The sequence below is a fragment of the Mus caroli genome, unplaced genomic scaffold (assembly GCF_978045245.1).
Source record: "Mus caroli unplaced genomic scaffold, Mus_caroli_1 scaffold_13, whole genome shotgun sequence".
Classification (NCBI taxonomy): Eukaryota; Metazoa; Chordata; class Mammalia; order Rodentia; family Muridae; genus Mus; species Mus caroli.
Window position 1 is genome coordinate 15,650,473 of NW_028227268.1, and position 15,011 is coordinate 15,665,483.

General features: G+C 44.0%; 1 protein-coding gene across 1 annotated transcript in view; it reads left to right on the plus strand.

The window, feature by feature from the left end:
• The first annotated feature begins 790 nt into the window (after positions 1 to 790).
• Positions 791 to 15,011, plus strand: part of Ern1 (endoplasmic reticulum to nucleus signaling 1) — a 93,099-nt gene continuing 78,878 nt past the window's right edge. Inside the window, exon 1 of the mRNA XM_021175571.3 lies at positions 791 to 1,018. Coding sequence (XP_021031230.1) covers positions 959 to 1,018 — 60 coding nt within the window. The 5' untranslated portion in view covers positions 791 to 958. The remainder of the gene's footprint in view (positions 1,019 to 15,011) is intronic.

Sequence of the window (15,011 nt, forward strand, 5' to 3'; positions counted from 1 at the left end):
ACTTATTGGGCTCATTAGTTCTGATTAATAATCCACACCCTTAAATAGACCTTGGAGTCCTCAGCCCACCTCCAAAGAGTTGTGACACGTGTCCTCTCAAGCTTCACCAGGCCACATCTACAAAGGTCACGTAAACACATGTCACACGAGAGGCCGGCATGATTTCCTTATAATTTTTGGTGAATGAGTTGGCTGTGGTTCATCCCGAGAGGAACGGATGGCTGTTGGACATGACTTTCGGGGAATTCCTGAGGGGCAAGGCTAGGGAAGAAAGGGGCCTTCGGGCTGGATGAGGCACAGCTGGAGGACCCTCGTGAACTCTAGGGCTGCGGCTCAGGGTCGAATTTCCGCCAGCTGCTGAAACCCTTGCTCTGCTCTAGAGGTCGCTTAGGCAACCCTAGTAAGTGCTGACTGGCAGCAGGGAGACGGAGGGTTGTGGGCATTCCCTTCTTCCAGACCAAGCCTGGCGCCTCGGGTTCTTCATCGGGCGAGTGGGACTTCCTGTGGGGTAACATGTCATTTTCCCTTGGCTTGCGAACAAGCTTCTTCATTCAGAAGCACAGCGTCCACAAATACCCAAAGCCAAGAGTTGGTCTTCGGCTTCTAGCGCCCAGGATAGGAGGCAGCTAGAAGCTAGCACCGCGTTGGCTTCTAACCCCACCCTCCCACTCTTACCACGCCCACAAAACAACATAGGCTCCTCCCCATCCAGGCAGTGACTCCGCCTCTCACAGCCTCCGCCCCCGGGACCGCCCTAAAGCCCGCCCCGACCGGAAGAAGCCGGGACACAAGGCACTTATAGGGTTGGGAATGGGGGTGTCGCCGCCGCCCAGTCAGCTCCGTGTCCACCGATCCTCCGCCGGTGCCGCGCTGTCGTTGCGGCGCCCCCGTCCAGCCCTCTGTCCGCGCGGTCTCCAGAACCGGCCGGCGGGGCCCGGAGTTAGGGCCACGTCCCGCCATGCCGGCCCGGTGGCTGTTGCTCCTGCTGGCGCTGCTGCTACAGCCGCCCGGCCCCGGGGTGAGTAACCAGGGGAGTGCGGTGCGGGGACGGCCGGCTCGCGGCCCGAGGAGAGTCGCGCGGTGGCGGGGGCTGGCGTCCGAGCCGGGCCGCAGCGGCGGGAGGCCCGGCGCCTGGGCTGAGGCAGCTGCGGGAGGCTTGGCGGTGGGAGCTGCGGCGGCCGGCCACACACTGGCGTCCGCCTCCGGGGCCAGCGCGGCCGAGGCAGACCGCGAGCGGCTCCAGGGCCCGGGACGCGCGCGACTCGGAGCTGTCTCCCGAAGGCCGGGCCCTGGGCGCGCTGCCCACCTGCCCCGCGGTCTCCACAGGTGGGCGCCCGCACTGTCGCCGTGGCCGCGGATGGACACCCGAAGCCGGGGGAAGCGGGTGGTGGACTGGAGTTTTGAATCTTTGCTCGAAAGTTTTTTGTTTTGTTTTGTTTTTAAATGAGACTTTGGAAAGCGATTGAAGCCGGGAATGGGTACGGCGTTTTTACCCAGCCGCCGCTGGTTTCTGCCTACCTGACCCGAAGGTTTCTTTGTATTCCGAGGCAGGGGGCTTCCTACCAATAATTTTGCTAGACGGCGAAGGCGTCATTAAACAAGTTAAGCTGTGGGCATTGGATCCTTTTAAAGACCCGGTTGTGTGGGCCAGAATTGTACTGCAAAACTTAAGCTGTCTCACGTGCGGGGCCGTTAGAAACGTCTTCGCATTTTTTTTTTTTTGAGAAGAATATCGGTTTATATTTATTTAACTCTTTATCCACTCAGGATTTGAACACTTTGGCTAAAGAGGACATTTTGTAGGCGGACATGGCTATTTTCATCTTCTGGTTGGAAGAACTGGGGGCTTTAAATTTTTTTTTAAAATGCACTGTTCAGGATGTGGGCATGGTGCACTTGTACTGGTTCTATTTAATGACCTCTTTGAAGGTACCGTGTTCCCTTTAATATGGCATATCATGTACCAGGTGTCCTGGTGGAAGACTGACATGTGTGGAGACCCGCGGGCCAGCCGCGCGTTGTTAGCTCCGGCCAACTCTTTGAACTCTTATGCCTTGTAGGTAAATAATTGTCTGTGCTCTCAGAATAACACACTAGAATTTAGAGACTACTGAAGTATTAAAGAAGGTCTACTTTTTCAAATTCAAGTTGGTTTGTTTTTTTTCCAAACGGAAATTTATATGCGTTTTCTTCATGGTAGACCCTAGGTGTTTTTTGTTTCTTTGTTTTTTTTTTTGTTTGTTTGTTTTCCTTCTTCTTCTTTTTCTCCTAATTAAAAAGAAAAGATGTACTTTTCACAACTAGGACCAGGTTTTGAACTTGGGCACTTCACCTTGGGTTGATTGATTGCTGCCTGGTATCTGCTCACAGATAACGAGTATAAACAGAATGACTGGATGTTTCCCATGGAGCTCCAATGTGTCATAGTTTCACAGCCGAGGTGGACCCGGTTTCCTTCTGAACAACTTGGCATTTCTTCTGCTTTTGCTGGATTCTAGTGTTTTTGTCACTCAGCAGCATAGTTCATGTATTTTCAAGTCCTGCTTAGAAACTCAGACTTGTCAGAGTTCACATAAAAGATTCCAGGCCCTTAGCAAAGGTTGTTTTACTGTAACTTTTTTAGTCGAAAGGTTGGCTTTTACTTTTCAGAATTTTCTTCTAATAAAAGATTTCTTTAACTCCAAACATAGTAAGATAGGATTTTTAAGATCTGAAGTGGAAGTCAGAGCAGAATTCATACTTACAGTAGACAGCAATGACGCTGGGCAAAGCACAGCAGCTGTTACATCAGATAGACCAGTCTAACTGAGAACTTGCTAGCTGTATCCTCAGGCAAGTTATTTTATTTTTAGGGACTCAGTTTCCTGATCTGTGAAATGGGGGCAGCTAGTGCGTGGGAGGGAAGGTACTTGCACATACGGGGTGGTGTGTGTGTATTCTCTTCCTCTCCCTGCCAAAGTGCCTTTTTACTCCATCATTGTAAGTGTTGTGCTATTATGGTTATTTTGTTTTGACTGATGGAGTAGCTAGTGCACTGGAGGTGATGCTGTGATTTTCAGGGAGTGTGTTTTTTAATTGAGCCTGTCACTGACTCAGTATTAGTTGAGATTCGAGGCTACAAGACCCAAAATGCAGTAACATCCTCATTAGTAAGTACTAGAGGCTGCTTTTGCCAATTTGGAATGTGCTTAATAAGTTAGTTACATTCTAGAGTTTTCCCTTTCTTCCCAGACCCTTATCTTATACCTAATGTGGGTTAATTTTACATGGGCACCACTTCAAGATTGGCAGCATGTGAGACCAAATGCGTTTGTTTAAAAAAAAATAAATAAAAAGCTCAGCGAAGATATATCAAGTTTATTTAGTCGGTATTTGGTTTGATGTGGGTTAAGGAAAAGTCCCTGAGAACCAAGGACTGTAGATGTAAGAAACACACTGTGCCTCAGAGAGAGAAATCTCAACCAGAAATGCCCTTGTTTATCCTTTTCCTTGATAGCTATCACCTGAATGAATTATCCTAGTAAGAGACATGGAGTTATTTGTTCTGTGGCTATGATTAAGATGTTTCATTGCTGATGTTATCAGGATGGTTGCTGGTAAAATTAAGCCGTAGTTGCGCACATATGTAAGTTAAGGTTCAGCAGCTTAGCAGCCCACTCCGCTTTCTTCAGCAGGATAGTGTTTCAGAATCCTATGTGAGATTTGCTCTTAAGAAAGAGCATTTACACCTGGGCAGGGGTATCGAACACCTGTAATCCCAGCACTCGGGGGGCAGAGGCAGGTGGATTTCTGAGTTCCAGGCCAGCCTGGTCTACAGAGTGAGTTCCAGGATAGCCAGGGCTATACCAAAAAAAAAAAAAAAAAAAAAAAGCATTTACAGCTCTTACAGAGGACCTGGGTTGGATTCCCAGCACCCACATGGAGGCTAACTGCAGTCTGTAATTCCAATTTGATGAGATCCAACACCCTGTTCTAACCTCTGCAGACACCAGGCTTTCATGTGGTAAACAAATACATACATGTTGGCAAACATTTATATATGGAATAAAAAGTAAATCTTTTTTTTTTTTTCCAAAATTCAAAGACAGAGCTTGATCATGACTAGCCAGCCATCCAGTGAGCCAAGGTTCCCTCACACTGTCTGGGAGCGTAGCTCCTCCTTCCTAGGCTGAGGGCAGGGAGTTATTTGCTTGCTTTAGGCTTTTCCACACCATTTTCACATTACAGAATCATTAGATGACTATTTAATTATTATTGGATTTTTCCCTTGCCTTTGGGGTCTAAAGTCTTTTTAATATTTTGTGTGTTTTATAGTGATCAAATATTTCCTCCATAGGAAAGATACAGAGGAGAAATACCTAATGTCATTTTAATGGATTCAGTTCATATTATTTTCAAATAATTTGGGGGCTATCACCTCGCAAGATGATTAGAGTGTGATGCTGACTTAAAAAGTAGGGCTGGTGAATCATATCCCATGAATAATAAGGGTGTTGGTTGGCCGTGTCTCCCGGATGCCGCAGACTGCGCTGTGGCTTCAGCTTTACCATATTCCATGTCTGGTTTCAGACTTGCCTGCCTCAGAGTGACATATTGTAGAGGTATGCACTACAAAGGGTGGATGAGCACACCCTACCCTGTTGGGAAAAGTAGAAGTTAAAACAAATTATCATAAGGTTGTTACTTGCATTTGATTTTAAAAGTTTTTTTTTTTTTTTTTTTTTGGTTTTTCGAGACAGGGTTTCTCTGTATAGCCCTGGTTGTCCTGGAACTCACTTTGTAGACCAGGTAAAAAGCGTTTGAGCTTTTGTGTCTTTCCACAGGTTGGGTAATGGTGGGGTCCTGATTGGGCTGGAAGAACACTGAGCCATGGTTTGCCTAGCAGTTGCCTGGCTGGAGTCATGGGGTTGTTTCCATTTCCCAGTTTTATAAGGAAGGGTGTATTGCCTATTTAGGGATATTTATTCTCTCTCTCTCTCTCTCTCAGCACATGCTCCTTTTTGTGTGATAACATGGCAAATTTTTAAAAATCCAGATTTGGGCAGAGGTGTCACACACTTTTAATCTCAGCACTTGAGAGGCAGAGGCAGAAAGATCCCTATGAATTTAAGGCCAGCCTGGTCTACAGAGCAAGTTCCAGGGCAGCTAGGGCTACATAAATAAACCCTGTCTCAAACAAAACAAAACAAAACCAAATCAAATAACAAACAAAAAAACCAACCAAAATAATCATTTTTATTGAAGAAAACTTAGAAAGGCTAGCTAAAGCAGAGGTGAAACTAAAGCCCCTGTATAATCACTGCAAACTGAGCACCACCTCCAGTAACATTTCCAATAGCTTAGTTGACTCTAGTTCATCCACTAAAAGGGCTCATCCATAGTTTTTAGTGTATTGATAGAATTGTACAACCATCTCCATGAGGAAGTTTGCACCGTTTTCATTGTCACTAAAAGAAATCCTAAGCTCAGTAGCTGTTGCTCTCTTTCCTTCCCACCTCCACCTCCTGTGCTCTCGCAATGCTAGCCCACTTTCTGTCTCAGTAGCTTTGCCCGTTTTGCACCTTTCTCATGGATGGAATCGTGTAATACTTGCATCGCACCACTGATGCCGTTGATACGTCATTCTGGTTGTTTCAAGGCTCACACAGAACATATCATTAGTTGCAGACAATCTTTCTGTTTGTGGGACACCGCATGCTAGCAGCTGATGGTCTTGTGGACTGTTTCTGCTTTGGGACTGCTGTGGGTGTTACTAAGAACACTTAGGTGCTGCTTTCTGAATGGATGCATGTTTTCCATTTTCTTGGTGTAGAATTGCTGGATCACGTGATACCTACACATTTAACCTTTTGATTAATGGCCAGACTCTTCTCTAAAATCAACTTGATAGTTTACATTCTCACCTGCAATGTGTTGAAAAGAACAGGAACCTCCAAAAGGACAATTACAATATGCACTACTGTCTGTTCTGTTCTTAGAGTTCTCTAGGGATGAGTGGTAATTCATTGTGGTTTTGAAATGCTTTTCCCTGACGTTAATCTTCTAATATCTTGATATTTTTCAGACATTTTTTTTCTGTGCACAGATTTACATAGATAATGTTTTTCTTTCCCAGACTGAAACAGATATTTTTTATCAGTAAATTAATTAATTAATCAATTAATTCAAGACAGGGTTTCTCTGTGTAGCTCTGGCTGTCATGGAACTCACTCTGTAGACCAGACTGGCCTCGAACTCAGAAATCCGCCTGCCTCTGCCTCCCGAGTGCTGGGATTAAAGGCATGCGCCACCATGCCCAGCTACCGTTAATTTTATTATTTTCATTTTATGTGTACAGGCATTTTATCTGCATGTATGTGTATATACCACCTACATGCCTGGTGCCTACAGAAGCCATATCAGTCCCTCCTGGAACTTGAGTTACAGACAATTGTGAGCTACCCCATGGGTGCTGGGAATCAAACCCAGGTCTTCTGAAAGAGCAGCCAGTGCTCTTAATCACTGAGCCATCTCTGCAACTGTTGGATTTTTTTTTTTTTTTATAAAAGCATAAAATCAACTTTAATTGGTTTTATGACAACCACTGTGTAGTAAGCTGTTTTCTTTTAGAAGCATGGATTTATAAGATGGATGGAGATGTTTGGCTTATGTTTTCAGGATGAAAACAATCTTGGTTGAGTCTCTGACCCCTGTGTAACTAAGTGTCGGTGGGAAGATGTTTCATTCTGGCTTTTTAAATAGCTCCTTCACAGCTTCCTTTGCTCTGTAGTGGTTTCAGATCAGCTTTCTAGCAGATGCAGCCCTGTGAGCGCTCTGAAATACCCGAGGGTCATCCTGTGACTTAGGTTCTGATTGCAGCCTGTCTCCTGCAGATAAGATCCTTTGCTGGGTTTTGAAACCATTTAAAGTTTCGCCTGAAGAGTGTTCATAAATCAAGAGCTAACGTATTAATTGTCCTTTTAGAGGCTTCTGTTCTTCTCCTGGTTTGTCCTTGCAGCTGTTTTTCTTAGGAAGATTGAAGTACCAGTTGACAGCAAACTTATTACTTTGGTAGGTTTTTCCCCCTCTACAAACATACCTGAACCTGTTCTTCAAAAGAAAAAAGTGTCACTTTCAAAATAATTGCTTCTTCAGGGTCAATTTACAGTTATACAAATCTGTCTTCCCGCGGACAGTGGTGGCGCACGCCTTTAATCCCAGCACTCGGGAGGCAGAGGCAGGTGGATTTCTGAGTTCCAGGCCAGCCTGGTCTCGAACAGAGTGAGTTCCAGGACAGCCAGGGCTACACAGAGAAACCCTGTCCCTGTCTTGAAAAACCAGACCCCCCCCCAAAAAAAACCCAACCCCCCGATCTGTCTCTCCCCCCCCTTTAACATTTTGGTTATAGCAATTATAACTTTCTAATCATGTAGTTTACTTATGTACTATTAAGTAACTTTAAAAATAACTTTTTTTTGGGGGGAGGGGGGACAGGGTCTCTCTGTATAGCCTTGGCTGTCCTGGAAATCATTAAGTAGACCAGGCTGGCCCTGAACTTAGAGATTCTCCTGCATCTTACTCCTGGGGGTGGGGTGAGATTAAAGGTGTGTGCTACCATAATAACTTTATGCACCAAAATAACTTTAAAATTTTTGTTTTGTTTTGGAGACATGATTTCCCTATGTAGTGCTGGCTGGCCTGGGACTCAAAGTATAGACTAGGCTGGCCTAATCAAACTTGTGTGATCCCTTGTCTCTGCCTCCCTAACTGGGATAAGATGTCCTGCCAAAACAGTTTTAATAACCCTAAACCAAGAAGGAATCTTTTTTTTTTTTTTTTTTTTTTTTTTTTGAGACAGGGTTTCTCTATAGCCCCGGCAGTCCTGGAACTCACTTTGTAGACCAGGTTGGCCTCGAACTCAGAAATCCACCTGCCTCTGCCTCCCAAGTGCTGGGATTAAAGGTGTGCGCCACCACGCCCGGCCAGGAATCTTTTAAAAAATACATATATTTACTCTTAAACCAATTATCCTTATATAACTTAAAACAGCTCCCAGTTCTTTCTGGCCATCACCAAATACAACTTCTACATGAGTCATACTGCAGTTTGACCACAACTGCTACTACTGTGTTAGCAGTTTATTGCAAACCCTTGGGTTAGATTTTTACTTGTTTATTAAAATGTTGCAATCTGACCCACGCTCAGATCATCAGGACTTCCTCCTGCCTAGGGGATTCAGAAGTATAGTCTTTGAAAGGAGTTTCCAAAAAATGTTAGAAATGTTTCAAGCTGCAGTAACATATATGAATAAATGTGTACACTCTTGGGGTTACTGGGGTCAGTGTGTAGAAGACAGGTCCATTCAGTCTAAGCCATCTGATCCAGTTCATCAAGAGTGCAGTGCTGGTCCCTCAGTGACAGTCGGAACCCTTGCCCTCTGGATAGAGGTTAGAAAGCTAGGGTCAGGGAGGTCTGGTCATCTGTCCTGGGTTATATGTGAACCTTTGAACCTGATCCTCTTGCTTCTCTACAGAGAGCTGTCCACTACCCCAGCCCTTTTGCAGTTCTCTGGTCCTGGGGCTTATGTTAGGTCTGAGGAGTAAACTAAGGAGGTTGCCATGAGGCTCTGGGTTTGAAGGACCATCTGGTAGGCTTGCTGCTAAGCTGGAAAGTGCTTACTTACTAAATGGTGTCTATTCCTCCCACATAAGCTGTGACCGCCTACCCTGTGTTGTAGCGTGGAGCTTCAGCATGAGGTACACATGCTGCCTCACTTCATCAGGGACGCTCCGTCAGGAGACAGGCCATCTTTAGTGGGCTGACCCAGCTTCAGAGGGTGAAGATCAAGAAACTACTAGGCCAGACTCGCAGTTTAAGCTCATTTCTTTAAGGTCTAATAATAACCAAGCAGGTGCATGTTTTTCAGTAACTTTTTGCCTAGTAATGTGTCTGAAATATCAAAACTGAAAACTCATGTCTTAGAAGTCCTTGACAAAGTTCTCATTAACAACCCTGCCAAAGCCTTCACCAGGAAACCCCCACCTCCCAAGCAGTTTTGTCACCAAAGTGGGCCTATGATGACAGGAAGGACCTGACCATGGCAGTGACCCTGGGACCACAGAGGAGGGACTCAGATTAGCCTAGGTGAACCAAGGAGAGTATAAGGGGGGTGGGGAAACAGGAAGGTGCTCTGGGCTTGTGTGTGTGTGACTTCTTGCTGATTTATGCTAAAGCCTGAGAAACAACCCTGCCTTGCTTTTTTATTTTTTATTTCTTGCCTCCTCTATGGAGTTTGGCATGCTGTGTTAGCCATACACACTGTAGTATAGGCACTCAGCAAATAAAGATTGAGTTTCCCCTTGAAGTTCGTTAAGGGACCAGAAAGCAAGGGACTATTTTATTTTATTTTATTTTGGAGACAGGGTTTCTCTGTGTAGCCCTGACTTTCCTAGAGCTCCCTGTGTAGACCAGGCTGGCCCATAATTCAGAGATGTGCCTAGGTCTGTATCCCCAGTGCTGCCACCACTGCTCAGAGCAAGGGGCTGCTATTTTAACATAAAGCAAATGGCTTGTGGATTTAGGGTTGAGATGGGGAAAGATGTCACTTTGGTTGTCTCTATTCTATAATCTTTAAAAGGATTTCAGTGATAATGTACACTTTTATTCAATTAGAGGGCCTTTCAGAACATTTCCTTGAGCTCTTCCTGTCAGCACCCATCGGGTTAATAGGGGTGATCAGTGCGGTCCGTTTCATTCCTCCCCTCAGCATGAGGTGTCACTACTAAAACAGGATCCTTGATGCAGGAGTGTCTTCATGTATTAAACATGATTTCATTAGATTGTGGACTAATTTATAATTATAATTCAAAACCATCTTGTTCTGGTGGATTATCTCCCCTCCCCCACCTCAGATGTGGGGACAGTTGTTTGTCTAAGTCTCAGGAGTGTTTTGTTTTTTTTTAAATATTTTTATTAGGTATTTTCCTCATTTACATTTCCAATGCTATCCCAAAAGCCCCCCATCCCCTCCCCCCCATCAGGAGTGTTTGTTATAGAAACTGGTTTCTTCCTACACTTCTGAACACAAGGTGCTGCCAGTTCCCCAGATCCTGATCTTGTCAGTGAGCTCTGGCCCAGCCAGAGGAGCTCTTTAACTAAGGTAAATCATATCTCTTAAAACTAATAGCCCTTGACTCCTGAGGGGCCTTGAAAAAGAGAGAGAAACATCTGCATAGAAGGCCACAGCTGCACCAAGTGTGTGTTACTTGCAGCGAAGCTTTCTAGCCTGAACTCAGATTACTCCTCTGAAATCACCAGGGAAGCTTTTAAAGCCTGTGCCCAGTTACTGTCCGAAATGAAGGAGGTCAAAATCCCTGGAAACACAGCCTGGCATCTTTAAAGAAATAGTCTTCAACCCCAGGTCACTAATATATTGCCAGGTAGAGGCTTGTGGGTAATCCCTATGTCTTCCTTTTTAAAAAAAAAAAAAAAGATTTATTTATTTATTGTATTTATATGAGTACACTGTTGCTCTCTTCAGATACACCAGAAGAGGACATTGGATCCCATTACGGCTAGTTGTGAGCCACCATGTGGATGCTGGGAATTGAACTCGGGACTTGTGGAAGAGCAGCCAGTGCTCTTAACCTCTGAGCCTTCTCTCCAGCCTCAAATACACTTAAATAACTGAAATATAAGAGGTTTAGGAGATGCTTACTAGAAGATACCGAACAGTTGTTTTTGTTTTCTTTGTTTATTGAGAGACTTGGGAATCAAAACAACAGAGTTCCCTTGACAAACCCTGACAAGTAAAGTATCCTTGTGGTTCAAAGGATGAAAGCAGGAACTTGATAGCAGGAGTGAAGTACCTAAGGGAAGTGGATGACAGGCATTCATGGAGGAAGTAAGTTGGACCTTTAAAGTACAAGAGTGCAACATGTGTTTTCCTAGAAGCCACTATGCCAGGACACACTTGTGTCCTGTGTCTAGTGAGCTACTACTCAACAGCAGCCACAGTAGGGAATCAACCTAGGTGTTCATCTGTGGATGAGCAGATAAAGAAAGGTGGTATGTATATCTGATAGAATGTTATCTAGTCATGAAGAAGAACAAAATCTTGTCACTTGTGATAACGTGAGTAGAACTGGAAGACATAATGCTAAGTAAAATAAGCCAGGCATAGAAAGACAGATACCATTTGTTCTTATTCACATGTAGAAGCTAAAGAAATTGATCTCATAGAAACAGATAATAGAATAGTGGTTACCAAACCAGTCATGATGACACATGCCTGTAATCCCAGAACATGGGAGGCTCAAGAAAGCCTGGGCTACATAGCTTCAGACCTTATCTCAGGGTTGGGGGGAGTGGATACAAGGGATTGGGTGAGAAAGGTACAGAGGGCAGATAATTAAAAATATGGTTTGACTGGTGAGATGGCTCACCTAGGTAAAGGCACTGGCTACCAAGTCTAATGACCTGAATTCCATCCCTAGAAACTACATGGTGGAAGGACAGAATTGAATCCTCCACATTATCCTCTGATCTTCACACACATGCCCTAGCACATGCCCCCTCCTCCCAGATAGATAGAGCGATAGATAGATAGGTAATTTAAAACACACACATATACATACATATACATACATACATACACACACACACACACACACACACACATATTTAGAAGGAGTTGGGTGACACACTAGAATAGTGGCAATTTATTATTGAATGTTTCTTTTTGTTTGTTTGTTTTTTGAGACAGGGTTTTTCTATGTAGCTTTGGCAATCCTGAAATTAACTCTGTAGAGCAGGCTGTCCTCAAACACACAGACCCACCAGTCTCTGTCTTCCAATGGTGGGGTCAAAGATGTGCACCACCACCTGGCTAAATGTTTTTTTTTTTCTTTTTAATTTGTATCTTTATTTTTGTTGTATTAATGTTTGCTTGTATGAATTTCCGTTTGCCATGTATGTACCTGGACCCTGTAGAGGTCAGAAAGAGCCATCAGATCCCTGGAATAGGAGTTACAGGCAGCTGTGAGCCACTGTATGGGTCCTGGGAATCCAACCAGGGTTCTCTGCAAGAACAATCAGTGCTCTAACTTCTGAGCCATCTCTCCAGCTCTGGATTTTTAATGTTTCTAACACAAATGATAAATGAGATAATGTATATACCAATTACTCTGACTTGATTACATATTGTATAGGTCTAAAAAACATTGTCTATACATAAATACATTCAACTACTCTATTTGTTTAAAACATTGTTTAGGTGTCAGCAAGATGTCTCAGTAAATAAAGTATCTTGTTACCAATCTTGTCTACCTGAGTTGGCACCTTGGACCCATCATGGTAGAAGAAGAAAATGGAGTCCTGAAAGCTGATCTTTCCTCAAAAACTAACCTCTATGTATTCATGCACAGGCCACACTTGTACACATTAAATAAATGTTAAATAAGAGGAACATGTAGAGCAGGAGAGTAGGGACCTGGTGAGTGAGTGAGTGTGTTTCCATCAGGTAAGGCTCAAATGTTCTGGGCCACTCTGGCATCATGGAATCATGGGACCTTTCCTGTTTCTCTATGTAGCCCTGGCTGTCCTGGAACTCACTCTGTAGACCAGACTGACCTCGAACTTGGATATCTAACTGCCTCTTCCTCCCAAGTGCTGGGATTAAAGGCGGCTTTCAGGGGACCTTTCCTGAGCACTGCTCCTAGCCTAGCACTTTGATAAGCATCACATCACTTATTGTCAGGGTCCACATGCAGGTCTGGACTCCAGTTTGCTTCTCTTCCTCTGGAGGAGTGGTGGCAACCAGCTTCAGATGTGTTTGAAAACCCTGAGCAAATCCAAGTGCTGATCAAGTTGTTGATTTTTAGTGGTAACAAGAAAAGGTTTAAAATCAGGGAAGTTCCCCAGTAGTTATTTGATTTTTGTGATGACTCTGTTTCCAAATGTGCATTGTGTGTGTGTGTGTTTCACATTAACCAAAATTAAAATTCTTCCCAATATAAAAGTATTTGTACCATCACCAAAGAAGTTAAAATAGTGTAAGAAACTTGTAAAACTTTCTCTCACCTCCCAGGCACTTTCTGTCTACTCTGGGCAGTTCAGCAGTCTTTCACCATAATTCTTCGAGGGCTTGTTTTCTAGTTGTCATGGTCTAGTTTTTTTTTTTTTTTTTTTTAAGATAGATTTATTTATTATATGTATATGAGTAACACCAGAAGAGGGCATCAGATTGCATTACAGATGGTTGTGAGCCATTGCTGGGAATTAAACTCAGGACCACTGGAAGAGCAGCCAGTGCTCTTAACTGCTGAGCTATCTCTCCAGCCTGTCATGGTCTAGTTTTGCAAAGATTAAAACAATTTCCTTACACTGTATGATTAAGACATTTATCTATAGTTTTTCTGTGTAACTAACAATCAGCCCACAGTTTCTCTAAGACTAACCCTATTCCTGCTCTGAGGGCTGAGTGTTTAGAAATCTTTATAGAGTTCTTAGTGCTGGTAAAGTTCAGTCTCTTATCTGATCTGTGGTTGGAGAGAAAAACGTTCTCTCCCTTTAGGTTTAGATGCTGGATGCTTTAAGAGTCTATATACCCTGTGCATATAGCCAGAAATCAGTCTTCTGGTCCCTACAGAATTTTCTTTTAATTTTAATTTTGTTAATTTGTTTTAGCTTTAAATTTTTCCTTTGGTATTTCTTTCCCTGCTCTACCTTAAAGTGAATCAGATAATTACTAATATCCAGTGTCGCAATATTTTGAGATAAAAGGAGATGCCAGGGTGAGGCACGGATTCAAACGACTGTGTTTAAAGGCGTCAAGACTTCTACAGCCTCTATGTGGATTTTGGATGTGGTTTAATGGGCTGAGGCTAGAAGAACATTCAGCAAAGCTTGAGGGAGGCAAAGTTCTGTTAAATTATGGGCTACTTACACAGTGGAGCTAAAAGGCTCCATCTAGCCCATTCTTCTTCCCCAATAGAAGTGGAATGCCCTACTCATAGCCCAGGCTAGGACACATCAGTGCGTCCCACAGCACCTTCTTCATTCAGTCCTCTCCCCCACAAACAAACAAAGCATAGGCCAGGTCCATGGGGCTATCCCCAAACCTTGCTATTTTGTTTTGTTTTAGTTTATAAGACAAGTCTCAGTACATAGCTTAGACTGGCCTACATAGCCTGAGCTGTCCTCAAACTTGGAGATCTGCCTATCTTTGCCTTATGAATGCTGGGGTTAAAAGATGAGCACCACCATGCCCAGCAGCTCTGGGTTTTTGAACTAAGATTTTGAGAGGATTAGTCACAAGTTCTGGTTGAAGTTAAATGAACACATTTGAGTTCGGCACAGGAGTGTGAGGACTTGGCCCAGGAAGGTAGAGAAAGGCTTTGAAGATTGGAGGCACTGTGGTGGAGCATGCTTTTTCATTGTCTTCCATGATTCCTCTGTGAGGTGGTCAGCTCCTTGAAGACAGGAGCTCTGTAAGCTTTGGGGGTTCTTCATAACAAGCCTCTTTCTGTACATGTATAGGATAAAGCTAAGAGACCAGTCTGAGAGTGGAGTTGAAATAAGTGAACTAGCAAGTAAGAGAAATTGAAGAGTCAGCCAACAGGAAGCTGAGGGAGGGAGGCAGGGAGTGCCTGGAAGAGATTGGTAAATCCTATAAGTCCTTGCCAACCTCCTTGAGCAATGGAGGCGATGATTCAGTGACTTATCTTAGTCTGTGGGGGTCTAGATTTCTCTCTATTGTGGTAAAAGCCATCCTAGAATGGGTGCAAGTACCATAGAGACACATGCGGTGATTCAGAAGAAAGGGGCAGGTTTAACAATCATTCTGATCACAGGTGAGGTGGCTGACCAGAGAAGACTCTTAGACATGGGGTCTTAGAAAGCAGACCTTGAGTTGGGGTCTACCACAAGGCCCCTTTAAGCTTTCCCCTGAAGTTTTACTGTGTTGTCCTTATAGTCTACAACCAGCTAAGCAACATTAACATAGTAATAGTGTAAATTAAAACATGAATGAG